The following is a 26,586-nucleotide window of genomic DNA, read 5'->3' as shown; positions in this document are numbered from 1 at the left end:
TAATAATAATAATAATAATTTCATGACATTACATAAATGTGGACAGTCTTGGTCATTCTGATCTTACATAGAAGTCCTTTCTGGACTAAACCTAGTTTCTTTTTTAACTTTTACTTAACATCCTTTTCTCTTAAAACACTAACCAGGAAGACATGCTTACTGTACATTCAATACATTAATTTACAATACATTATTTCTATTTGCAACCAGTCAAATGCATCTCTACAGGGCTAATATAAATACACACTTTCCTCTTCCATGGTATTGCACAATAAACTGAACAGGTTATGATTAAGGCACTATTAACTTTATGTGCACAGATATGAATGACCACACAAATTATCTATGCTGATGATGCTGTATTTTAATGCATTATTGCTCATTTATGAATAACTGCGGCAAGTGCATGTTTCTAAATGACGTCTGCTGGTTTTCAACCTGCAATTAATAAACAGCCTGAACAGGAAAGCATTTACTTATTCATCATTTAATTTAATATATTTTCTAAAACCTGACCCCTTCAAGCATGAACACTCTTAAAAATGCAAATAATCAGTTTAGTGGGAGACCTTAAATATCTCCTTGGTTTTTTCTGCATTATTGTTAATATATGTTTATATTTTTTGTCTTCACAAGAGACAAACAATTTTGTCGATGGATATATTACCCAATTAAAATGTGTAAATTATGGCACATTTTTGTCTGATACTGGACCATCCAACAAACTCTAGGTTACATTCTGTACCAATACATTAAGAATTAATGTATCATAACTACAGTAGATGTAATTCTTGACTTTTGGAACTGAGCTCTCTAAGTCCTGGACATGGGTTTTAAAGTCTTCTGGAAACTTTTCATAACCTCATTACCTACTGGAAACCATACATTTTGTGTTTTTATCAATTTAGTACATTCTCTAATTTGTTGAGTAAATAGATTATTACTCTGCCCCCAAAGGAGAGGCAAATGGTATTGTTTTTGGTTTGGTTTGTTTGTTTGTTTGTTTGTTTGTTAACACTTTAGCAGCAAAACTATTGTTTCAATTCACACTAAACTGGGTTTATAGATTGCCAGTGGCTCAGATTAGATATCATTACATTTTGGGAAAGGTAGGACAAAGTTAAATTTTTTTAATGTTTTTTTTCAAATCTTCCCATTTACTTATAATGGGCAAAATTTGTGCAAAAGCCGGTGTTTGTTGTGCCTGGCACTGCTTGATTCATTTAAGATGCTTTTAATGTTCAGTAAACTATTATAAACCAAGCAGAGAAACATACTTAGGTATTACTCACAGTATTTAACTTGCATATTTTTTTCTGAACAAGGTTTGTAAGAAAATGTACTTCTCTCTTTTTTTTTTTAACAACATTATTTAAGATGGTTTACACAATAAGCATGCTATGGTGAAAAGCCTTTGTGTGCAAACCAGCAAAATACAACGTACATTTAAATCAGTGGTGTGACTCCTTTTCTTCGACTGACTTTTCCTTTTTCTTCAGAGGGTGAGTGGTTGCTGTTGGAGCACAGTGATGAAATGAATCCTTCCTTGTTGAAATAAGCAATAAAATGTCATTCTTGGATAGTTTAACAAACCAAATGCACAACTCTGATAGCTGATCATATTTTTGTTTGCTGAAAAACAATTGAAAATACAATTACTGTCGTAATGTTTTAGGCCTTTCTTCAGCCTTTCTGTTTTTCCAGTATAAGATATTTGAGGCCAAGGTCTACCTTCTTCTAAATGAGTTCAACAGGTAACTGCAGGATGGATGAAGATAAAACAGATATGATGCTGTTTAACCTCAATACACACATTCACATACACACACTGACTTGTGGAAATGTGTATGAAGCACTAAAAAACATACAAACAAAAAGAGTGACACATCTGCATGTGGAGCCACATGGAGATTGAAATCAACCAGGATTAAAGATTTATTTTATCAAAAATAGATCACAATTGAAGATTGTCGAAATAAACATGGCAACAATACTTAAAATTAAAAACAGACAAAATCAAAGAAGGCAAAAAAAAAGCATTTTACTTCAAAACTGAAGTTCCCAGAGCACAGTAACCATTCATACTATTGCTTTTTCTTATAAAATAAAAAATAATAATAATAAAAAAATATGGGACGGTTTGAGTTTGGTGACAGCCTGAACTCTGATAACAATGCATGAAAATATCTTTGAGGTGTTAAGAGGATGTTACATGAAGTTAAGTTCAAGTGAAGGTTAAAAATGTGGAAATCTTTTGACACTGTTCTATGAACAAAATATTGTAATATTATTGCACATACAATAAGCAAAATATTTTAATCATCATAACAAATGCCCAGTCTTAGCTCATTAGTGCTTTTGTCAAAGAATGTGTTTACATGGACACTTACTGAGTGGATCACAGATGTGATATTTACCTACAGGAAGAAAATCCCCATAAAGACGATAAACACTAGTATCCCAGGCTATTATTATGACCACATGCTTTCTGTGGAGGTACTTTTTCTTCTGTATACCATACCATAATTTTCCTTTTTTTTTTTTTTGTATTTTGCTTTTATTTATCTAATATATTTGTTTCCTGTGCTATTGCCTGTGTACTCTCTACAGACTGGCTCGGGTTGCCATGTGCTGTATCAGTACACTTGCCTTTCTGACTGGATGATAGCATCCTGTAATTTGTCCACTGGCTACATGAACACAGGATAATTTCTCTCCACACCACAGCATTTATACCTCTTGAAAACTGAGACTTTTGGAAACAGTGACGTTGACATCCACATTTGCTGATTGATTAGGACTTATCAGATGCTATGATTTACTGGACCCCTTTTGTGGAAGAAATCCTGATGGGACCCTTGCCCTATTAATTCAACAAAATGAATACTGAATTACAAGTGATTGTGTTCTCATTGTCTGTGTTAGCTGATATTAAAATCTACATGTTACCTCTGGTTTACAGCTGACTCCCTGTTACCTGAGAAATGTGTGTCCATTCCCATGTCCAGCAGGATTATAAATGCCTCATCATGTCATATGCATTCCAGGCATGTCAGAATGTTCACTTTTGTACTGTGGATGGAAATGATTTTCCATTTTAAAGTGAAAAAATTAACACAAAAATGATTTAGATGTAGCCAAAATAACTAAGTATACTGAATTCTTTCATTATCAAAAGACAAAATACTGTCTCTTCAGTGTTCCAAAAATGAAAGGCTTTCACTGCCACCATCGCTTGCATTCACTTTAACATCTCTTGGCTGTCAATGGACAAGATGTGTTGACTACATGCAGTGGAATTCTTGCTTATTTAGGGGTAAATCTGCTGCTCTAATCACATTAAAAGAGCTTTTCTGAGTTTCTGAAATCAGATATGATATACAAACCAAAAATGGGATATATATATATATATATATATATATATATATATATATATATATATATATGTACACACCCTATAATCATAATGGATACTCAATGTCCATATGAAAGCATTCAGTGACAAATGCCTTGGCTATTTTTATGTTCAAGCAAAGCAGAATTACAACTATACCAAATGGCAGCTTTGACATTGAAACTTTGATGATAGTTTTTTCAAACCAGAGTTTTCATTTTCTATTCATGATAAACAGCCAAATCTTTTGGAAGATAATTTACCATTTTTCACAAAACTAGATGAGAAAATAGCTCAGCCTAGAACACCAGAAAGATTGGAATCAGAGGAAATCCAGTATCGCTATGCACTAATAAATAGACATTTCCACAAATGCAAAGTTATTTATGCTCCTACATGTTGTAATTTACTAACTTGGAAGTTAATCCAGTCTTGCAATTTTCTCTGTATTTGATGTGCAGTTCAAACTGATTTCCATTTTCTCATCTAGTTCTGAAAAAGACATTAAATATATTCCAAAATTAATTTCAAATTTCTCCAGTTTGGTGAAATGAACCCAAGAACTGGACTGTTTTCCACACTCACATTTAGACCATCACCAAGTCTGAAATCATTGTTTAGTGAGATTGTTTGGGGTTTAGCGGTTCTTTAAGACAAGCTGACCCATCTATTTATTTGCAGGAAACATCTGCAATACATTATTGCCCTTTAAATCAATAAAATGCTAGGAATCAGTCACACTCACTCACACACTTTCAACAATTTAACAAATAAATTAACAAAATGTGCAAAGAAAATCATCATGTCAGGCTCTATGCTGTTTTGCTGTAGCATTAATCAGTCTGTATGACATTTTCTATCTAATTACATGTTGGCAATGGCAATATTATAGGAAGGACTCTGCTCCTCTGGTATCTTTAGCATCTTTTTGGACTTTTCTTAGTTCGTACATGGCAGTTTAAAGAGTACATGAGTGTATTTCATTGCACCAGAAAATTACAGAGGCATCTAAAAACTAAACCTTTCAGAAACTGAAACGTCATTCAGGTGTTAAAGCTTCTGTTGTAAATGAGCGGACACTGAGGTAGATGTTATCAATATAAAACTGATACAGCATTCTGATCAACACCCAACACAATCAGGAACATTCAAAAATCATCCAAAGAAAATTAGGTGTATAATGTCCGCGTTAAATGCATCTTGACAGATTTTGTTTTTTACTACCTGCACCAACATTCGTCTCATAGGGCCAAAGGTTTATGCTTAGTTTTTTTTTTTGTTTGTTTTTCTGTTTTAACAGGCAGAGCCGCCTACTGGAGCTGCTTTGACTACCAAGGCATAAAAAAATAAAAAATAAAGACACATTTGCAAAATTGTAAAAAACAAAAAAAATAAAACAAAACTACAAAGTAATTCACAAGTTGAACCAAATTTTCTCTATTTAAAACATAGTACAATACTTTAAAAATATAGATTTAGCAACTAACTCCACCAATCAAGCAGAATTATTCCATTAAACTTAATATCAATGAGCTGTTGTTGTTGTTCCCATTTTAGATTATCAGTGCAGGGTTGAGCCAGTGACATGGAAGTCAAACTTTTTCACATGCTCTACTATCAAGCATGCAATAATATGTTTTGGTTTGATTATGATATGCAATGTTCAGACAGGACATACAAGTTATTATTCTCTACAGCAAAAGGAGCAATCTCCCAAAACCCTTCTATTCATGAATTATGGAGGCTCCGTTAGCCAGCAGACATGTTGTAAATATATGTAGTAGATGATTCAAGTAACATTTCTCGTACCTCAGAGTCCTACTGCAGCTTTGCTCTGTGCAAAAAAAATCAGTCCAGATGTCCTCCTGTAATGGAAAGGCTTCTCATAGCTCCGAGTTTCCTAAGAGAGTCAGTGTTTTCATCCAGAGTTTTATTTTTTATTATTTTTTATTTTTTCTAATAAGGAAACCACTTCTTCTTTTCTTATAAGGAAATAAGAAAAGGATGAGTGGTGGTGGCAGAGTTGTTGTCTTTTGGTTTGACAAGGTAAGGAGAGATGAAGGAGATGCTCATCATTCTTCCCCTAAAAAAGAAAAAAAAAAAAAACAGAAATAAAGACACTTTCACAGCAAAGTTTGTGTTGCAGGGGATTCACTAAGATAGTTCTCATGAAACAAATTGAACCACAGGCTCTGGGGTTGTTTGGAGCTTAAAACTTGCACGACATAAGGTTTTTACACATATAAATACTGTTTAATAATATACATATATATATATATATATATATATATATATATAAATGTGTGTGTGTGTGTGTGTGTTTCAGTCAATTCAATGAAATTCCTGAGTCTGAAATATTTTTTTCTTGTAGCATAATTTTACCAATGACAATATTTTCTTAAATACTGTAATAATATTTTCACATATTTAAATGACACTGTTACAAGGTGCTTTAGAAACATGGAACAAGCACATATAAAATCAAACACATTGAAGTACGCTAAAAAAGTATGGAACCAGAGATAAAACAGACAGCATGTAAATTGATGAAAACACCATCAGAGATTATAATACAGCCCTTCAGTGTAAGTGAGGTTTAAGCAGGTATTTAAACCCAGAATAGATTCAGTTGATCAAACTGAAAAGGTAGAACTGTTCCCATGTTTTGGAACCACGGCTGCAAAACTTTAATAAAGGAATGTGGAATAACTGAAAGAAGAGAGTACAGCAGCTGGAATAAGGTCTTACAAGTTCTTTTAAATAGGGTGGCACTGAGCCATGTAAGGCCTTACGTGCAATAAATAAGATTTATCATGTCTGGATTTGATCAGAAGCTAGTGAGAAGATAAGAGTTGATATGATATGGGACTGATGAATCGATACAGTTATGTAATGATTCTGGACAGACTGAAGACGAGCAAAACAAGACTGACACCAGTGAATAAAGAGTTATGGAAGTCTAACTCCCCTTCAAATGACTTCTGGAAGAAGTAAAATTTGCACTAATAATTTTTTGCAAACAATTCTCTAACATGATACTCATCCTGCAGTTCATGTCAACGTTTATTGAGGTTGTTTGAAACTGAATTTAGTTCATTTCTGTGTGAATATGTTCATTTCCTGGTCCCAGGGTAAATGAGTGTATATGTGGCTCTGAAAATTTTTAAGAATTCAGCAGCACCTCTTTACGAAAACAATGGAATATTGAGACAAATTCACAACAATAGTCTGCAAGGGCATAACCCCATCCACCCCCAGAGTCTTTTTTAATGACAACTGCCACTGAGTCGATATTATGTAAGTGCCATTTGACATAAAGTGGAGATAGACCTGCTTTTAAATACATAATAAATAACGTTACATTCTTTGACACATTTACAGATTTACATTGTTTACTTTTGTTTAAAGGTTAAAAGTTAACTTGCTTTGTTACCCTCATACGGAAATTTGGTCTCTGCATTCCTCTGCAATCCTAATACACACACAGTAACTAGCATTAGCATTAGCATTAGTGCACACACACACACGCACGCACACACACACGCACACACACACATGCACACACACACTCACACAAACAAACACACACAGAATATGTAAACTCAGAGAGGTTCTTGTCTGATTAAGACCTGAACAGACCCTCTGGATGCCACTGGACCATCCCTGAGTTTCACTGTTAAACTCTTGCGTTGGAAGGTACAGGAGGGTGAGATAAGATGAGACTTATCCTCTGAGGGAAACTCATTGACTTATTGCTTAAAATAACATGACTATGACTTGAACATTACAAGTGACCAATGTTTTATATCTGTTAGAATAAAAACATATTTGGGCCCAAACCAATATTCTGTTCATTTATTAGTATTTTTTTTCTCTTGTCTCTTTGTCTCAGCTCTTTAGTTCCTACCGAAGACACTAAAAATAGCACAAAGCCATACTTTTTAAAGTCTCAGTGATTTCCTATTAAAGCTGGCAACTGTTTTTTTTTTCCCTTTATAAAACTAAAAATAGTGAATAGTGACGTTGTTGGTGACTATTTTCAGCAGTGGATTAATCCATATTTGGAACTTTAGTGAGCCTTAGTCACAGCAGGAGAGAGTATGTGAGATCTAATCAAAATAAAATACAGACACTGTAGTTTATTTCAAAGACACAGTTAAAAAATATCAAATTGAGCCTCCGAAAGAGACAAAAAAAATGATGGCATCCTGGAGAGTTTATTACAGGTCAGAAACCCTGTAGATTCACTTAACTGACCCAAGTTTCAGTTCTTGACTCTGGTGGTAAATGAGACCACCCAAGCATAAAAATCTCTACAGAGAAACGGGACAACCAAACAGACGGTGATCTGGACCATAAACATAAGCAGTGGAACCAGCTGTGTGCTGCGTGTAATTTGTAAAATAATCCACTGATGCTCTCTGCATTTTGAGCTTCACTTAACTCCAGCCCATTCTGCAAGGTATTATCAGCTGGCATCTTTGGGCATGGCTGCACAATTTGCATGTAGTAAGTGCTAAAAATAGACCGCTCTCCTGGAAGTAAAAGAAAGAGGAGGAAGAGGAGGAAGAGGAGGAGGACATCAAGTAATGATTAATATCAGTGGCCTAAAAATTAGCAAAGAAAAGGCTGGATTTACTGATGTCAGTGTGAAAGAAGCTCTGGAAAACATATTTGAGCTAAAACTGAGTTTTTCCAACAGCAGATTTTATGGATACTACACTGTTCACTGGGGATTTTAGATAATTTAAAGCAGCAAAAGTTTGTATACAGAAAGTATTTTTAGGCACATTTGCCATACATATGAAGATTTTTTTTGTCCCTTGGGGGTCCATTATGACACATTTTTTTTTTTACAAATTTTTAAGCCCCAGAAAGAAAGTGCTTGAAAAAAACAAATGGCAGTTTAAAAGACTAAGGACCTCATTTCTATTTTGAGGTTATGTTTTTTTAATTATTGTAACAATATATAACAATTATGTAACATGATAACTAACTTTTTATGTACCAATAAGTACTACATTAATACTTTGCTGTAATTACATATTTAAGTATTCCAAATTGCAACTAAAATCAAAATGTAAGTTATGGCCCAAAATAGGGTTTCAATAATGAACATAAATAAATAGGACAAAATCAAAGATGGTCGATGCTTTGTTTGGACACACTTTTAATAAACACACATCTACCAGACAATGATTCAGTTTTCACCAAATTTCTGCCTTATTTCAGATTTGTTTCCCCTTTCACTTGCCTGAAAATTATTATATAACGAAATCCTGACTCATTATCATAATGTGAAGGGTTACAAATGTTCTAAAGGTAAAACAAGCAGCCAGGTTCCTCGACCCTGAACTTAAAGCCCAAATCGAATCTATTATAACTAGACCTTGAACTGAATCCAGGGCTCCAACACTTTCCTTTAACCTCTTCACTCCTGTGGCTCACACTTATCACATTTAAAACAAAAGAAACAGCCTTTATCCATCCAAAATTGTCCGCCCACTTATAAGCAACAACTCACACAAATGCATGATTACATGCAGTATTTAAAACAACTGCATTTTCAACAGGATCCAATAGTTGCCATTGAACCTCCATCTGTAGGTGAGCTAAGTCTGGTGAACTTTGACAAGTTATTTTTACTGTGGAACAACTGGAAACTGTTCAGACACTTCAGAGAAATCCGAAACATATACCCATCCACACATTGACTACTTATTCAGGTCAAAGTCATGTCACAGTTTAGCGTGTAGACTTCATCATCTTTCAACCTTAGGCTGTTTTGAAAGTTTAACAAAAACCAGTCGGGTTGGTAAATTCTATGGGGATCCTGTTCTCCTAGTCTTTCCTATGTAAGAAATCCAGAATTTCACTCTGAAGCAGCTCAAAAAAACATAAGCTGGGGCCTGATTTCACAAAAACAGACAGATCCTGTTGCTTTATTCCATTAACTTTCTAGCTTCTTCTATTCTAAGTGAAAAAGTGTATCTGAAGCGATCACCATGCACTGCCAAACCTACAATCCAACCAAGCAGCAGCTGTGAAGATGAATGAGGATGCTTAGAAAACAATACCTGCAGTCAGTTCAGTCCAACAATGTTCTCCTGTAATTATTGTACCCTCTCTTAAATTTGTGTTCAACGTTGTATTATTGTGATCTGGTCACCATGGCAACCCCCAGTCATCAGCTGCTGTCACTAATAGTCTGGTGTCCCACTGGTCAAGGTCTCGTGTCTGCAATTCATCAAGTGCAAGTGATGGGAGTGTGTGAATTCACTTCTTTAAATAACACCAACTTTTGGCCTGAATGAACATGTCACATGGAGCTGGTACAGAAACACAAATAAACAACCACTGAAGTAATTTGATCATTCAGCACTAAGTTCACAATAATGATTATTTTGATCATTATTGTGTTAATTATGGAAACTGTAACTATAGACTTTATTACTTATTTTTACACTGCCCCGCAGATGTTATGGTCTACTCAAAAGCTCTTTCATTTCACCAACAGGAGTAGGACTCATTCAGTATACGTATGGCACCATCTTCAGAGCTTATTATTTGATACCAAATGTCAGTACCTAAGGAATAAATGTCTTCACATGTAACACTGTGGTAAATGGGATTATGTTATGAAACTGCTTTCCCATGGAGCTGAGAATACAACAAAGTATCTATGTGGTAATGTGTCGGGGGGGGGGGGGGGGGGGGGGGTTTGGAGAACTGGCACTGAAATGGGTTAGGTTAATTTACTTTAGGTAAGACCAGTCTCTGCATTTTACTCATCCTAATACAATCACAGTACCTAGCATTAGCAATTAGCATTAGCACACAATGTCCTGTATGTGTCTCATCTATGCTGACTGACAGTTTTGCAATTCCACTCTGTTGTAATTATATATATATATATATATATATATATATATATATATATATATATATATATATATATATATATATATATATCGTCTGTATAGTTTTTTAGTTTTTATTGTGATGATGATAATGATTATTATTATTATTTTATATTGTTTTTTGCTTTATCTTTATACAAGCACATTTTTCCTGCACTTTATTCTGTTGCTGCCTTGACCATTGAATTTCCCTGTTGTGGGATCAGTACAGTCTCATCTAATCTAATCTAATAACACACATTAGGAGCAGTGAGCTGCTATTGAAGACACTCAGGGACCAACTTCAGATCTTCATCAGTACTATGGTCAGAAGCACGGACAGGAGAATTAACCTATATGTATCTGTTTTTTAATGGCGGAAGAAACCCACACAGCATGGAGAGAACAGGTAAACTCCACACAGTGTGAGTTTACACAGAGAGGTTGAAGAACTCACCACTACACCACCATGCCACCCATGAGAACAAGTACTGATGTCAGGGTATCAGTATTGGTACCATTTTCAAACATTTTAGAATGAAACCCAGTCAAGATGAGTAACAACAGATTCCTACAAGACAGCACTGACAGCAGTGATTACAGTGATTTATTAAACCTCTTGTGCTACAAAGGCTTGAGGCTGGGGTAAGCTGATTAGCATCCTGAAATTCAGTAGATATTTCTGCAACACAATACGTCATTGACATCTTTGACATCAGAGAAAATCCGTTTTTTCTTTAAATTCAATGAAGAATTTTTAGTAAATTTTACAAAATTACAAACTGCAGAGGTAAAAGATCCAGGAGTTAAAACCAGGGGCAAAATGCAAGCCTTTGAAAATACACACCTCACAATACACCCATCAAAAAAGTAAATATTAAGGTACACCTGATGTCATGGAAAAAGTCCCCATTGTATCAGTTTACATCCTGGTTGTAGCTGACACAATCTGATCTGTAATTGCTAACAAAAACAGTCACAGACTTACTCCCCTACCTGTTTGGAAATGCCTTAGATTCAGCTGAGGATATAAGGTAGGTGTTCTACAGTCCCATAGGGAGTAGATGAGACCACCTGGTGTGCAATAAGCTGAAAGGTGATTCTGACATGTTTGCCCAATGATGCTAAAAAACAAACAAAAAAAAAACAAAAAACTACGAGGCACTGCAGCTTTAAAACTGAATTTCTGGGTTGTTTCAATATACATGTGGTATGATTTCTACCATTCTGACATTCAATCCTCCTCCCTCTCCTCCTCCATGATGTTGTTTTCCTCTATGCCTGTTTGTCTTTCATGAAGTGGAAAAAGGAGTGTGTGTGGAGGGGGAGGGGGTGTAATTCACTGCGGGCCACTTGAGGCTTCAGGACAGATTCCCTCAGTAGTGACAAAGATGCTAACAATAGCTGTCACAGTGTAACTCTGCACCGTCAACAGCAGCAGTGTCAAGCAAGGGGAGACCTGTTTACCTCTGCCTGTATCGGCTGCATATGTTGAGAGGACACACACAGGACAGGAGGATGTGGAGGTGACTTCACAGGAACAGAGTTTGACCAAAACCCTCCCCCTGGGGGGTAGTCAGTTAGCACGGTGCTTGTTGTAGCTGTCATGTCTCCTGCTGAGACTGATAGGAGATGCTGCGTTATGTAACTGCAGCATGGAAGATGTGTGGTGGAAATGCAGCCGTGTCTCATACAACACAGTTTAAACATCGACTGAATCATGTTGAAAGATCAGAACAAAATATCAGGTTCATGTCAAGTTAAATCTGTGACCCTAAAATTGATTGAAAGAAGACAACTGTATATCCCAAAATGCATTTCACAAGGAAACATCTAATCATCGAATTTCAAATAGAATAGACAAAAGATTCCAATCTGGCTTCACTTTCACCGATGGTTGGGCTACATGTCTGTAGAGCCGCTTTCAACAGACTCCTGTCGCAACATCTTAAACGGTCACTTGTCTCACAAAATGATCATGTTGTGACAATGTAAGATCTTTTCTGGTAATAAATGAGTCAGTCTAAGGTTAAGATGTTAAAGATCCTCACAGATGTTGCCTGATTGGTCTGGAACCAGAAGTTTTCACAAAATAGTTATTGAATCAGGGAACTGAGGCATTTCTCTCACAGAACTCCTTTAAAACAGACCAGCCTGTGGTCTCCCTTCATACAAACTAGGACATGTTTGCACCAGGATATTGACATGTACCCTGTTGTCTAGTCTGTTCATTGTTACCTCAGACTCTGTTAGGCGTTCCACTAATAAGCTAAAGCTAAAGATGTGGATGCTGAGAAAACTGAAACATAATCTGCTTCAGTTCACTTTAACATTGTTCCTCAGTCTGGGTGTAATTCAGTAACCATGGTAACAGGTTTAGTTCTCCACACTGTTTAGTATTCTCTACAACTCTGATTCACACCTCTCATGGGTTTCTTCTCTATGACAGCAGCTGAGCCTCATGGGTACTGTAGTTTTTAAAGCCAGAGCCTTATGGGTCAGAAACCTGAAAGCTCAAATGTACTCCATACTGATAACACTAATGCATGCAGAAACTGTCTGCATCCATCCTACAGTAATGGCAGATTTATTCCGTTTATGGATGGGTATGTAGACATTATCTTACTTTATCTAACTTCTCTTACATACCTCAAAGCAGTTTACAGTGTAGTTCATCAAACTAAACATGAAGCAGTATTCAGCTGTTCTACTGTAAACAAATGGATTTGCCCCAGATTTCAACATTTTTTAAATCAAAGTTGAAGACATTTCCCTCTTCATGTGCCTATGAATGATCAAGTGTACAGTATCTTCTTTTAATCACATTTATGTTTTACTATTTTATTCTTTAATCATGAGTTCCTGAAATTTGCACTTTCTTTTATGTAAAATATTGATTTATTATTAAAATGTTGATTTATTGTTCATGCACTTTGTTTTTGTTTCCACTGACAATTCCTATTATTTGTGTAAAGAGCATTTGATCGCCTTTGTGAATTAAGTGCACTGCACCATTAACTGAGCCTTTCCATGACTTTGGGATTTGCTCATTGTGCAGGTATGGACACCTCACTTTCCTGCCCTTTTCTACAGTTGTCTATTCCTACATTTAATCAATTTTCTCATGTATATCTGCCATATAAAGAGGGCAGGGAAATGGTACAGGAACATTTCCAGTTTTGATAATGATTTTAAATGATTCAAATGTTTTATTGAATATGTGTTTAATTTGTCATTTAAATCATCTGAGTTCAAAAACCTTTAAAGATGTTTTGTACTCTACAGTATTTCCTTAGTAATTAGCGCTTTGACAAGTACTTTGCTGCAGATAATACTAAAGGTCACAAACCTTGAGGGAGAAAAAGAAGAGGAAGAATTTTTATTTGTCTGTATATATTTAACATGCAACACACACTGAAACTGAACTTCTGCATTTAACACATCACTAGCTGAACATGCAGGAACACACCACACACTGCAGACTAGGAGCAGTGGGCTGCCATGTCAAGGGGCCAGGGAGCACATGGGGGTGGTGGTGTTAAATGCCTTGCTCAAGGGCAAATCAGACAACAATTTCTCTGCCAATCCAGGGAATTAAGCTGTCGACCCTTCAGTCACAAGCTGCTTCTCCAACCTTCACGGCCACGGCTGCCCTGAAAAAAAAATCATTGCTCCTTTGAGCCAGGGACTGACCTGGTTCAGACCGTGTTGCTCAGAGGTTGGTTTCCAACACTTAAATATGTTCAGACTACAGGTAAAAGCAAATCTGGCTTCTTTGGTCATATATGACTCAGATCTGTCTCTCTCTTTCTTTTTTTCATGCAACTTTTACATGATTTTAGATTAACTTTCATCAAAAAAACGTAAACAGCCAAACAAAGTGACTGGATAGGAGCAATAAATCCAACTTGACTGCTAAGACAGGCAGTACGAATGTGCCCACAGACACTGAACCCCAGTTACAGTCTCCACCCTGAGGAGTAATCACTAAACCATCACACGCTAAACTGACGTCACCTGAGTGCAGCTGTAGCATTAGAGGGTGTCAGTTGATGAGGTGTGAAATGCCTGGACTACTATTAAGGACTGGAACAAACCACTCAGACAACCTACATTACATGAAAATACACTGTGAAACACAGAAAGCCACATAGAAGTTAATAAGTTTGTTTCACTGCGTAGTTTGATGATCATCTCCTGTTTGTGACCTTACAGTGTATAATCATTTTATCAAACTACCAAAGGTCAGGAAAGCCATACATTTGTGACTTGTAAATTATTTGTATACATCTTACTGCAAATAGGTATAATAACTCCATAACCATATAATAAATAATCACAGTGTTAAGTAGCAGAGGCTGTCATTGATGAACTTACTCATCCATCTCAGCCCTATATTATCTATGTACAGTTTGTGCACTAGTTATTTGTGGCTGGGCAAGCCTATTCACATCCATTCATTCATTCATTCATTCATTCACCCATTCATTCATTCATTTTCCACTTAATCTTTAACTCATATTACTGAACTAAACTCTGTAGGACTGTGATGAGAAAACAATGTGCAGGGCGATTCAAAAAGAAAGAACTGATTTCATTACGCAATATTTTAATAAGGAAAAGCAATAGAAAAATCCAGCCAAGTCAGAAGTATTCTACTCACAATCAACTTTTATTTCCTGCCTTACAAGTGTTCAGTGTGGCCACCACCTGCAGCATGGGCAACATCAATGTGATAAGAGAATTCCTCCCAGATGTGTATCAGCATATCACGATCCACTGAGTTGATCGCTGTTGTTATTTGATGTTTAAGGTCACTGAGGTCAGTGGATCGCGGTGGAACATAAATGCGATCTGTTACACATCCCCACAAGAAAAAATCACACACAGTGAGGTTAGGGGATCTTGCAGGCCAAGCACAAAGAGCAAGGTCTTGTGCCCCTTCCAAGGGTAAACAAGCAACTGAACGTTGCTGGAGGAACGATGCAACTACAGCACCCCTGTTGAGCCCTTCAAAACTTACAAAACTCCTCTTTCAAATGGTCCCTGACTCATTCCATGACGATGCTTGAGAACTGAAGCAATGCGTCATGAAATCGGTTCATTCTTTTTGAATAACCTTGTATGTTGAGGTGAAGGTGAGCTTTGCAGATGGTGATGTTCATACGTTCATTTTCCAAAAAGCTTAATCCTCTGAGGGGTTCACGGGGGGGCTTGAGCCTGTCCCAGCCACCAACAGGCAAAAGACCCTGGACATGTTACCAGTTCACTGCAAGCTGACAAATACCAACAGTCACTCTCACATTCAGATTGTATTAGGGCAGACTGATCAGTTAACCTATTTAAGGTGCATGTCTTTGGACAGTGGGAGGAAACCAATGCAGCCATAGAGAACTCATGCAGACACAGGGAGAACACACTGCCCTATCAGTTTATATGCTAATAATTTTGCTTTGAAATACGGTCAAGCTCCCCATAAAGGTCTGCAGATAAACTGACTCAAAAAAGAGTCATCATCAGAGCGTTTCCTTGCAGCGGCTAGTACTTGATGATTTGACAGTATGCTCATGACATGAACTACGCCTCGCAGGCGGCAGCAGCAGGAGGAAGGGGAGTTACAAGTCAGCTGTAAAGTCACAGTTTACATCCACAGCTTATCAGATCACACAAATGACTGAGATGTGCCTTTTTTTCATCTGAATTCAAAGTATATTTTGTACTTTACTCCAAAACTTCATATTTGTAAAGTAAAGTAAACCTGTGAAAACTCGTGAAAATGGGAATGCCATTTGAACGTCACATCCTATATAACACTGAAAATCAATCCATAGTCAGAAAAAAGAGCAACAGTTCTAAATGGTGTCCATCACTCTGTCAGATACACAGTTATTTAACAAAACCAGTCACATCTAAAATGGAAAATCTGGACTTTCTGTGGCCATGCTGCTGCTAAGACTCTCATCAAACTGGTAAGGACAAACTGGTCCTTACCAGGTTCTAAAATTATTGAAATCTAATCCTGTATGTAACACAGCACTCAGGAGATTCCACAATAATTTAAGAAAAAGAATCTAAGAAAAATGATGCCCTTGATTTATCGATCATCAATTGAGATCACCTTTATAACTGCAGAAGTTTTAACACTTTGTTGGTCTGAAGTATTCATGAGTTCATGCCAAGCAGACAGGACATCACCAACAAGCTTGTAGAAGCAATTTTTACTGGTGATCAATCTGGGAATGGATCTAAGTGCATTCCTAACTAACTCGAAGTCAATCATTCTACATTGAGAAAGATTATTCACATGAGGAAAACAGTAGTTGCTTTTCCATTGCCCCTCAAATTGCATGAGTATAACTAGCACATAAAAATTTGCCTAATGGAAAAATTTTTGCCAAAAATCATTTTTCGATGAAAAGTTTTTTGTGCTGGCAAGAGGTGGTTTTTTGGGCACAGTGCAAGTGGTATTTCACGTGAAACTGCAATGGAAAGACCTTTTGCACAACTAGAGTCATGTGAATTGAAAAAAAAAAAAAAAAACAGATGTTGACAGACGTTACAACAAGTGAAGAAGAGTTTTAAAAGAAATATGGCGCTGTATGTGTGGACACACCAGGAAACCGAATCACTTTTTAATTCAGTACGGGATAGAGGAATAGCATATAAGAATAATGAATATATCTGTAAACCAAAGTGACATTTATGTTCGTCGCCATATTTATGGAATGACTTCCTGAAATAAACAAATCATCGCATTTGTGATTTAATGGAAAAAACAACATTATGTACTTCTGTTTTTTTGACATTTACTAAATATCGGCAAGGTTTTGCACAAATGTCCAATGGAAAAGCCACTACTGAAGAGAGTTGCCAACTAAGGAGTAGAGTTCCCAAGGTCAGACCCAGGCCCCAGAGTTACATCTCAAACTCTACATTGCTGTTAAAGATCAAGACAGTACAATTTTTGACAAAGACTGAACAATTATAGAGAAAGAAGAAAGCCTCCCCTCTCTCTTAAAAAACATGGAGACACATCATCTGAACAAACCACACACTTGTGGAACAGTGACCTTTAGACTGACAACACCAAAGTGTAGATGTTTGGTCAAAATGTCCAGAACCAAAAACCAAACACAACGTATCAGCTTAAATATCTCATGGCGGTTCACAGTGATGATGTTGGTCTTGTTCACAGGCGCTGGACTTGGGTAATTTGCAGTTATTAAGGTACTGAGGTCATTTTCTAGAGTCATATGTGAGTCCATCTGTGCGACAACTAAAACATGACTGACATTAGATCATGCAATAAGACGATCCCAGGCACACTAACAAATCTACAACAGAAAGCTTGAAAAAGAATAGAATCAAGGTGTTGCAATGGTTTAATAAAAATCCAGACCTCAACCCGACTGGACCTGACTGCTGTGGAGGGACCTTCAAAAAAACAAGCCTAAATGAACTTCAAGGAACTGACCTGACGTTGTAACAGAAGAGTGGGCCAATATTCCTCTAGGATGATGTGAGAGCCTGCTAAAGTCAAACAGATAATGGTTTCTTCAAGTTAATGCTGCTAAAGGTGGTCCTGACTGTGCATACGTGTACACAAGGTAAACCTCTGTCCCCTACAACAAAAACTATGTGATCTTTGTGTGAATTGGACCAGTCAGGCTCATACACACCAAAGTGGGAGGATTATTTCTGTAAAGTGGTGACTGTGCACAACAAACACAATATGCACTCTAATCTAAACTGCATCCTCATGTACATACATATACACACAGCTGCAGTGAAGAGTGTGTTTGCCTTTCTACCCCTGAATATATTTAATGGAGCGCAAAGTCTCTGAGCACAACAGTAAACATAACAGTAACCAGTCAACACAACGACGGCTGAAGCTTCTCATAAAGCGACCAATATCAGCGCCACCACCTGCTCCCAAAAAGAAACCACATTCAGCTGCAAAGAAAAGCTGTGCAAGTAGAAACAAAACAAATTTAACACTAGCATTAACATAAATAACACACTAGCACTGCTCAGTGACACTGACGCTGAACTCACAGTATTTCAGTTTACTGGTAAATTGTCAGAGGTAACCTTATCATATTACTGACAGTGATGTGGACGTGAAGATGGTGTTGATACACAGTTCCGGCCAGGTACTGTATTGATGATAACTTCCTGGTAAAATTCTGCCCCCCTCTGTTGATATCTGTGCATAATAGTCTGATCTTAATCTTACAATGTGTCCCTTTAAATTATTGCACCCAAAAAAATCCCACAGTATAATGTTATTTTGAAATATGCAGCGTCTTATAATATATCTGGTCCGTCGTAAAAGTAAAGCTCTGTAAATAGAATCCTGTGAAAACCTTTAAGTTTTACTATTTAGAGCAGGGACGTCAAACTCATTTTAGTTCAGGGGCCACACAGTCTAATATGATATAAAGTGGGCCAGACGAGTAAAATAATATAAATAATAGGATAAGAAATTATAAGTTATGTCAACTCCAAAGTTTTCTCTATGTCTTTGAGTGAAAAAAGTAAAATTTTTGTAATGAAAATGTTTACACGAACTATACTTGAACATAACATGAACAAATATGAACAACCTGGAAATTCTTTAAAAAAAATAAGCACAACTTTAACAATATTACGCCTTAGTTTATAATTTATACATGTGAATCACAACTTATAGATCACAGTGGATCTACAAATACACAAAACATTTAGGAACAGGTAGAATATTGATAAAATTCCGCATACTTCTCTTAAGACAATTTACGTTGTTCATATTTGTTCAGGTAATTCCCATTTTTTGTAAAAGGCTAGTCTGTAAATGTAAACATTTTTGTGTATTTTTTTTTTACACTAAAACGAACAAAAAAATTGCAGTTTTCATTATTTATCATTTATTATGATAATATTTTACTGGTCTGATCCACTTTAGATTGAATTGACCAAAATGATTTTGACAGTCTTGACTGTTAATATCTTCAGTGCAATTTTTGCATTTCACAAATTCATCCCACAGGCCAGATTGGAGCCTTTGGCGGGCCGGTTTTGGCCCCCAGGCAGCATGTTCCACACCTGTGATTTAGAGTCTTGTGCATTTTTTTAAACAAATAAAAATCTTGACAGTTAGGTTTCTCGAATTAAGAAAAAAAAAAAAAAAAGGTAGATTTTTGTGATTGGAGATGTAAGACATGAAGCTACATGCCACAGAAACATATCAAAAAACTTTCTCTCTGAACTTTGATTTAATCATCTCTGAAAAAAATACTCCCACACTGAGTTCATCTTCCCTTCTGATCATATAACTCAAATCCAGTAGTTGAGGAAGAGCATTCAGGTGCCAGTCAGTGTTCTTCTCTGTTTTCTTTGTATTGAACCATGGGCTGTTAAAGGTTTGATGCATATTGAGAAATATTCTTTCAACCTTGAATGAGGATGGGACTAGACTGACACAAATGGTAATGTCAGTTTACCATATCTTTTAACAGTCTACATAGTGAGATAAACTAATCTTTCTTCCTTTACATTAATGTCTCTGCATCCATATTTTTTTCTGTTTATATCCATTCTATTCTGTTATTCTATTCTAATATTATTTTAACCTATTTAAAGTACTGCTTTATTAGATGTTGTACAGTGTAAAGTAATGACCCCCTGCAGACAATCATTATATACAAAAACACTGTGATAGATAGCATTTGTGTGGGTGCCTGAAACAAGTGAGGATTCAGCTGCATCTGTCCTCCAACAGTGACACAGAGCAGCCAAACTGTTGCAGCTGCTGACACCTGCAGGCTCAAAGTGGTACTGCATCATGATTATTTGATCTACAAGCAGCACAGCCACACATTTAGGTGTTCCAATCAGTAAACAAAGGGTGAAGACAGTTATTTATGTGCTCTACAGGCATTACTTTAATATTCAGTGTAACAAAATGTGGAAATAATCTTTGTCTCATAATATTTTTTCAGCAGCTGTTTGTCTTTCTTATCCAGTCATAATTAGAAAAACATGAGCCAGCTGGATACATTACAGCTGCAAAAGTATTTAACAGCAACACACTATTAATACATATCTTTATCTTTGTTCCTTTATCACCCACTTGTGCTGGTGTCTTGTAGCTGTCGAAAACATCTTAACCTCTTAAGACCCAGCTATGGGTTTTCTGTCCACATTTGTGAACAAGAATTTCACAACTTAATATAAAAAAAAAGAAAAGAAAACTGTCCATCACAAAGGACATTCCATAAAAAATATTAAAAAACTGCATCTGAAAAAACTGTTGCATCATGATGTTTCCTATATAGGCACTTATTTAATAAAAAACAAAAAAACTTTGTACTTTGCTGGCGTTTCCTGGGTCTTAGGAGGTTAAAGATATGCATCAATCTTGAAATAAAAAGGGACAGAATGTGTCATCCCAAAAGAAAAGTGGCCGTGTATATTTAAAAAATGATAAATATTTGAATTTGATTTGTAGAAGAATGTAAGTTATGCATATCTTTAAATGCATGGCCACTTGTCCTCTTGTTTGTTAGCTGCACAACATGCCCTGTTGCTCTTGTCTTTCTGTTCTTTGAAATAACAAGTACTCTGATGAGTCACTGCACCCTGGAATAATATATTGATGACAATAAATATAATACATACAGATAAAAAATGTTTGTGTATATATTAATGTGTTTCACTTGTTTGACTCACCTCTGTGAGACCAGTTGTTCGTTGCTTTGAGTGTGATGGTCGTCCAACTTGACGCGTCGTCCATCTGTCCATGTATTGATGACTCTGCAGTTAAAATCCATTGACCCTTCAGCCAATAATCCAACCAACAGTTGGGCTTCACCTCACTATGTAAAAGTCTGCTGGGACCATTTTTATCCCATCAGTCTGGAGATCCCCCTTTTTACTTTTCAGCAGTGCCATGATTTATCTCTGGAGTCCAAATAAGTAAGGTGCAATAATCTCCTTTAAATTAATGGAAACCTCAAATACAGCAGGTAACCTGTTCAACTATGACATGAAATATCTAGAATTACTCAGCTCAATCTGGAGCAGCTCTGCTCTGCAAAAAAGAAAGATTGGGTATTAAGAGGTCTAACTTTTTTTATATAGAGGCAAATTATTTAAATGTTTGAAGTATGTGTTCATATCAACCTCTCAACAATAAGTCTGTGTTTTGTATGGCAGCTAACAAACACAAAGCTTGTGTTAACTTTAAGAAAAATTATTAATATATATATTTTATTATTTTCTTTTTTTACAGTTATATACTTTACTCTGTTAAGCATAGAATTACTATTTGTTTCAGAAATTGCTCATTTTAACTTTTTTTTTTTTTTTTTTTATCAGGACACTGACAAAATTGCATCCAAATGAACAAAAAAGTTCAGTGTTCATTAATTTACTCTGATTAACCACCTCTCATGATGCTTTCAAAAATTATTACATAATACTCACTAACAGGAACTGAAATTGCTCAAAATTTAGTTGAAATGTAAATATTTCTGAATATTTCTACTCCAATTATAGCATCTATATTCTTTCACCTCACAGTTAAGTGGAACTGGGGAAAAAAAAAAATCAACTGTTAAATTCAGTTGAAGATTAGTTCAATGACTGAAATGTCATCTGACTTTTATGATTAAAATGCAAAGTAGAATACTTTCACTTTGGAAATTGATGATATTTAACTGACAAAATTTAGTTTTAATAGTATCTTTCTGGCCTCTCTTGACTTTCAAAAAATTGGATGTTTTGACAATAACTATGGACTTCTTGCTTCAAGCTTTTGTCTGTATGTGAGTGTGTGTGTCTTTTTTCTTTTGTTAATTTGATTAAAAATAGTTGAAAATTGAAATCTGGAGTTTCTGAGAGAAACTTATATTTGAAATATATGAGTCTTTACACTGCGTCACAGCTCTGTGTCACAAAAGATGTGTTGGTATATAACCAGCATCTTTTTATTTTATCCTCAAAAATCCAGCATCAGTCTAACTTTGATGCAAATATTTTATGTTTTTGTTTTTTTGTATCTTATTTAACATCAACTGGATTCTTTTGGGTTTTTCTAGCTGTCAAATAATTTTAAAATATCACATCAACCTGTGAAAGCCAGTCATGGTTGTCATTATTTTTCCACATTTTTGTGCCTAAAAATAACTGAAATAATCTCTGGCTGCAGCCCAGTTTGAATCAACATAGTCAATGTTACTAAGGTGCTTAGATTAACAGGTCAGATACACGAATATGTTCATACAATAACTGACCAATATTTACTGTTCCAAACTAACAGAACTGATTCAATAGCTTCAGAAGGTGAACTCAAACAACATGGAGGCTTCCACAACATGGTGGTTTTCTGGTCTCTACAGTTTCAGCCTGCATCCTTTCATTCCTGAGGCAGACAATACAGAAAAGTCTGGAAGGTTGCTATAGAAACTGCATCCACCGTTAAGGTGCAGAGGCCCCTTTCATCCACAGGGTGGCGCTCTTGGTTTGAAAGTGTTGCACCTGCTTTCATAATGCTTTGCTGAACAGGCTGATGTGGGGGATTTAACCTGATGCAGAGTGGAAAATTTAACTTTGGATGACAAGAGGGGCATTCGTCCGTATGTCAGCCTTTAAGGATGCTTCATACACCACTGAGTTAAGATCAGCCTGGAGATTTAACTAACACCAAAGGGCTTTTCATTTGGCTGGTATTTAATTCTCCTGCTGCTGTCATTTGAAAAGACACATCAGCTTCAGCGACTGATCCTAAACTGGGCTCCAGCCAACCTGAATGGAAAATACACGAGGGGGAAATAACAGGTGGATGTGCGCGCGGGCGCCGCACGATAATAATAACAGCCACCACGTGCCTCCTGCATCATCACTTTGTAAATTTAGATTTAATTGGTCCTATGTTGCGTCTCTGAAAAGCAAATGTAAACTCTGAACCTGCATAAGGGCAAAAGATTACGCCTTTACTAAGAAAAACCTCGATGATAAAGTGCTACAAAGATACTGATCGTTGTCTAAGCTTGTGTCGGACTCATGCGTAATGGAAGACTTTGAAGGGGGGGAACATGATTTCTGTTATAATCCATCCATTGTTGTGTTTTAGTGATTCCCTTTGATGACAGAAATATAGAGCTCGCCAGTCTGAACTCAAAGCAGAGCGCAGGATGTGGGGATGCCACACAAACAGACCCTTCCCTCCGCCAGTGCCGCCGGGCGGACTTCCAGGTCCAGTCACACATCTGTGAGTTTGCCGGTGTAGGCTTTGTGCGGGCTGCAGTTGGTGTATTTGATGGAGTCTGCGTCGTCACTGTCCAGGTAATCGGACTTGGACAAGGACGGCTTGCTGTCGCTCTTTCGGAACTCTCCGAACGTCGGCTGCTGCTGACCACAGGTCACGTGCGTGTACTGGAACTGCTCCTCGTGCTCCGTTTCTCGGTGGTAGAAGTAGTTGAAGTTAGAGACGATGACGGGCACGGGCAGCGCGATGGTCAGCACTCCAGCAATGGCGCACAAAGAGCCCACGATTTTGCCCCCAATGGTGACCGGACACATGTCCCCGTAGCCCACGGTGGTCATGGACACCACTGCCCACCAGAAGGCGTCTGGGATGCTGCTGAAGCCCGACTCCGGGTCATCGGTCTCTGCAAAGTACACCGCGCTGGAAAAGAGGATGACCCCGATGAAGAGGAAAAATATAAGCAGTCCAAGCTCCCTCATGCTGGCTTGCAGGGTCTTCCCGAGAATCTGTAGCCCTTTGGAGTGTCTGGAGAGCTTAAAGATGCGGAACACCCGGACAAGGCGGATGACCCTCAGGATGGCCAGGGACATGGCCTGCTGTCCGTTCCCCTGGTGCTCCGCCAGCTCCAAGCCCAGGGTGATGAAGTAGGGCATGATGGCTACAATATCTATGGTGTTCATGATGTTCTTAAAAAAAGCGGGCTTGCTGGGGCAGGCCAGAAACCTGACCAGCAGCTCAAAGGAGAACCAGATGATGCAGAGCGTCTCCACGATGAAAAACGGGTCTGTGAACGGGTTGGGCTTCTTTGCGCGCGCGGTTCCGTTCACCACCAGCTGTTCGTCAAACGTTCGGGCTTCTTCTCTGAACTCAGGTAAAGTCTCCAAACAGAAAATCACAATAGAGATCAAAATAACCAGCACGGAAACTATTGCTATCCCTCTGGCGGGTCCGGAGCTCTCCGGGTACTCAAACAGGAGCCAAACCTGCCGCTGGAACTCATTGTCAGGCAGCGGCCGCTCTTCCTCCTTAATAAAGCCCTCATCCTCCTTAAAATTCTCAATCACCTCCTCCCCCAGTTCATAAAATTTAATCTCCTCCATAAAAATGTCCACAGGTACGTTGACGGGTCTCCGGAGCCTGCCACCGGACTGGTAGTAGTAGAGGATGGCATCGAAACTGGGTCGGTTCCTGTCGAAGAAATACTCATTCCTCAGCGGGTCGAAGAAGCGCATCCTCTTGCGCGGGTCCCCCAGCAGAGTGGAGGGGAACTGGGCGAGCGTCTTCAGCTGCGTCTCGAACCTCAGCCCGGAGATGTTGATGACCACCCGCTCGCAGCACTCCTGGTTCTCGGCTCTCTCCGGGTCATACACATCCTGGGCTGACAGGGCGGCCAGTGCCACAGTCTCATCCAGGTTCTCTCCGGGCACCACTGTCATCTTTCCCCCCCAGACAAGGGCGACGCGTTCCGCACCTCAGTCCTCTCTCTTTCCCCCCCAACACCTCCGCGCGTATTTGGGAACCAGCTGAGTGTCTCCGTGTGTCTTTTTCTTTTTTTTGCGTCACGTCTGCGGGTGAGCTGGTTCCGCTGGCATTTTCACTGCCCCCCCTCCACGCTCACCTTCCCGTCCACGCGCTGCTGTAGTCTGGACTATGGCTCGGCTGTCACATTCACTGCATTTTAAGCAGGCTTTGCCCTCCCCGAGCTGACGTGTGTGTGTGCACGCTCTCTCACTGAGGGGAAATAAAAACACACATGCAAGCACATATGCTCAGGGTGAATTTGATCCAGCTGAATACGAACAGATACACACGGTCAAATTAAAACATTTAGGTGGAAATATGTGGATTTTGGAGACTTTGCGTACACGAAAACTGTGGTGCGTAATGAACCTGTTGTCTCCAGTGTGGCACAGGTTCAAGGTTATCCCTCGAGTTTATATGAATGTGGAAATATAACATGGTACTTGCAAATATGTACAATGAAAACGTCCGAAAAGATTAATGATGACATTTCAATGTATGAGGGAAAAACGTGATTTGAAAACATGCAGGAAACATGCAATAACAGTTTCATGCAAAATAGTCCTTTTGTATGCATGACGGGATCTGAAATAAATACCTGTTACTCAGGGTTTCGTCCTCCATCCATTCGTACCCACGCGCACAGGGACAAAAAAGACAAGAAATACGCTCTGCAATGTCACGTCGCAGCTGTTTGGAGAGAAGACCTTGCTGACGTTTCCACAGCAGCCCTGAACGCTGCTCAGCTGCTCCACAAGTTGTGCACGACCTGCGAGATTGGTCATGCCTTTTCTCTGTTAGCGCCAGACATGTTGCACTGTGCGCAAAAAAAAAAAAAAAAAACACAAAATATAAAGACTTGTATTTCCTCCTTCTTGCTGTGGCCAGTAAAAAATATCCAAAGTATCCGTTTCAAGCAACATGGAAGGTAAACACTGTGCGCCGTGCAACAAGTCAAAGAAAAAAAAAGCTGGATGATGGAAATAAGGGAGAGTTTCTGGGCTGCAGCTCAAAGCAGTGACGTGTTTTCCTAAAATAGCTGGATTTCTCCCAGGGCCTCAGGAAAAGTTTCTTTTCCCATGGAATGGCCCGAGGGAGCTGGAGATGGAAGGAAAATGAAGGAAAAAGAGATGACAAGAAAAGGAAAAAAAACAGATTACACTCCCAACCAGCAAAGATGGAGATGCAGAGTGTAAGATTCATTCAGAAATTAAATATAGAGGCTTTCAGACACCTCATCATTGAGGAGCCTATCCGATGCCAAACACAGAAAAAAAAACATTTCTCTTGAATTAAACCCAAAATACTCCAAAACAGTCCAACCCCTAGCTCAGATAAAATTAGCCAAAATATAACAAGAGACTCGTTTATTATAAAATGTGCAGTGTACTTCCGGAGAACTTACTGTAGGATACTTTTGATATGAAAGACAAATTCAGTTTTTAACGATCAAAAAGTCTTCTTTAAGGGTTTATTGTGCTCCAAAAAAATGCAGCTAAACCCTATCACTTGCACCGTTG

The 26,586-nt window shown here is 37.8% G+C and overlaps 1 protein-coding gene across 1 annotated transcript; it reads right to left on the bottom strand.

Annotated features, from left to right (window-relative positions):
* Positions 1-1,922: 1,922 nt before the first annotated feature.
* On the bottom strand, positions 1,923-25,426 carry LOC115430564 (shaker-related potassium channel tsha2). The gene is made up of 2 exons (XM_030150650.1): positions 21,007-25,426; positions 1,923-5,477 (listed from the first exon to the last, which is right to left on the bottom strand). Exon 1 carries the CDS (start codon positions 24,979-24,981, stop codon positions 23,539-23,541), a length of 1,443 nt encoding a protein of 480 aa, XP_030006510.1. The 5' UTR covers positions 24,982-25,426; the 3' UTR covers positions 1,923-5,477; positions 21,007-23,538.
* Between the last annotated feature and the right edge of the window lie 1,160 nt (positions 25,427-26,586).

Source organism: Sphaeramia orbicularis, chromosome 12 (genome assembly GCF_902148855.1).
Source record: "Sphaeramia orbicularis chromosome 12, fSphaOr1.1, whole genome shotgun sequence".
Classification (NCBI taxonomy): Eukaryota; Metazoa; Chordata; class Actinopteri; order Kurtiformes; family Apogonidae; genus Sphaeramia; species Sphaeramia orbicularis.
Note: the sequence above shows the minus strand (reverse complement) of the source record. Positions and strands in the feature narration are given on the sequence as shown.

Coding starts and splice junctions, on each gene's coding strand:
- LOC115430564 (XM_030150650.1), bottom strand. CDS start 24,981: ATGACAGTGGTGCCCGGAGAGAACCTGGATGAGACTGTGGCACTGGCC.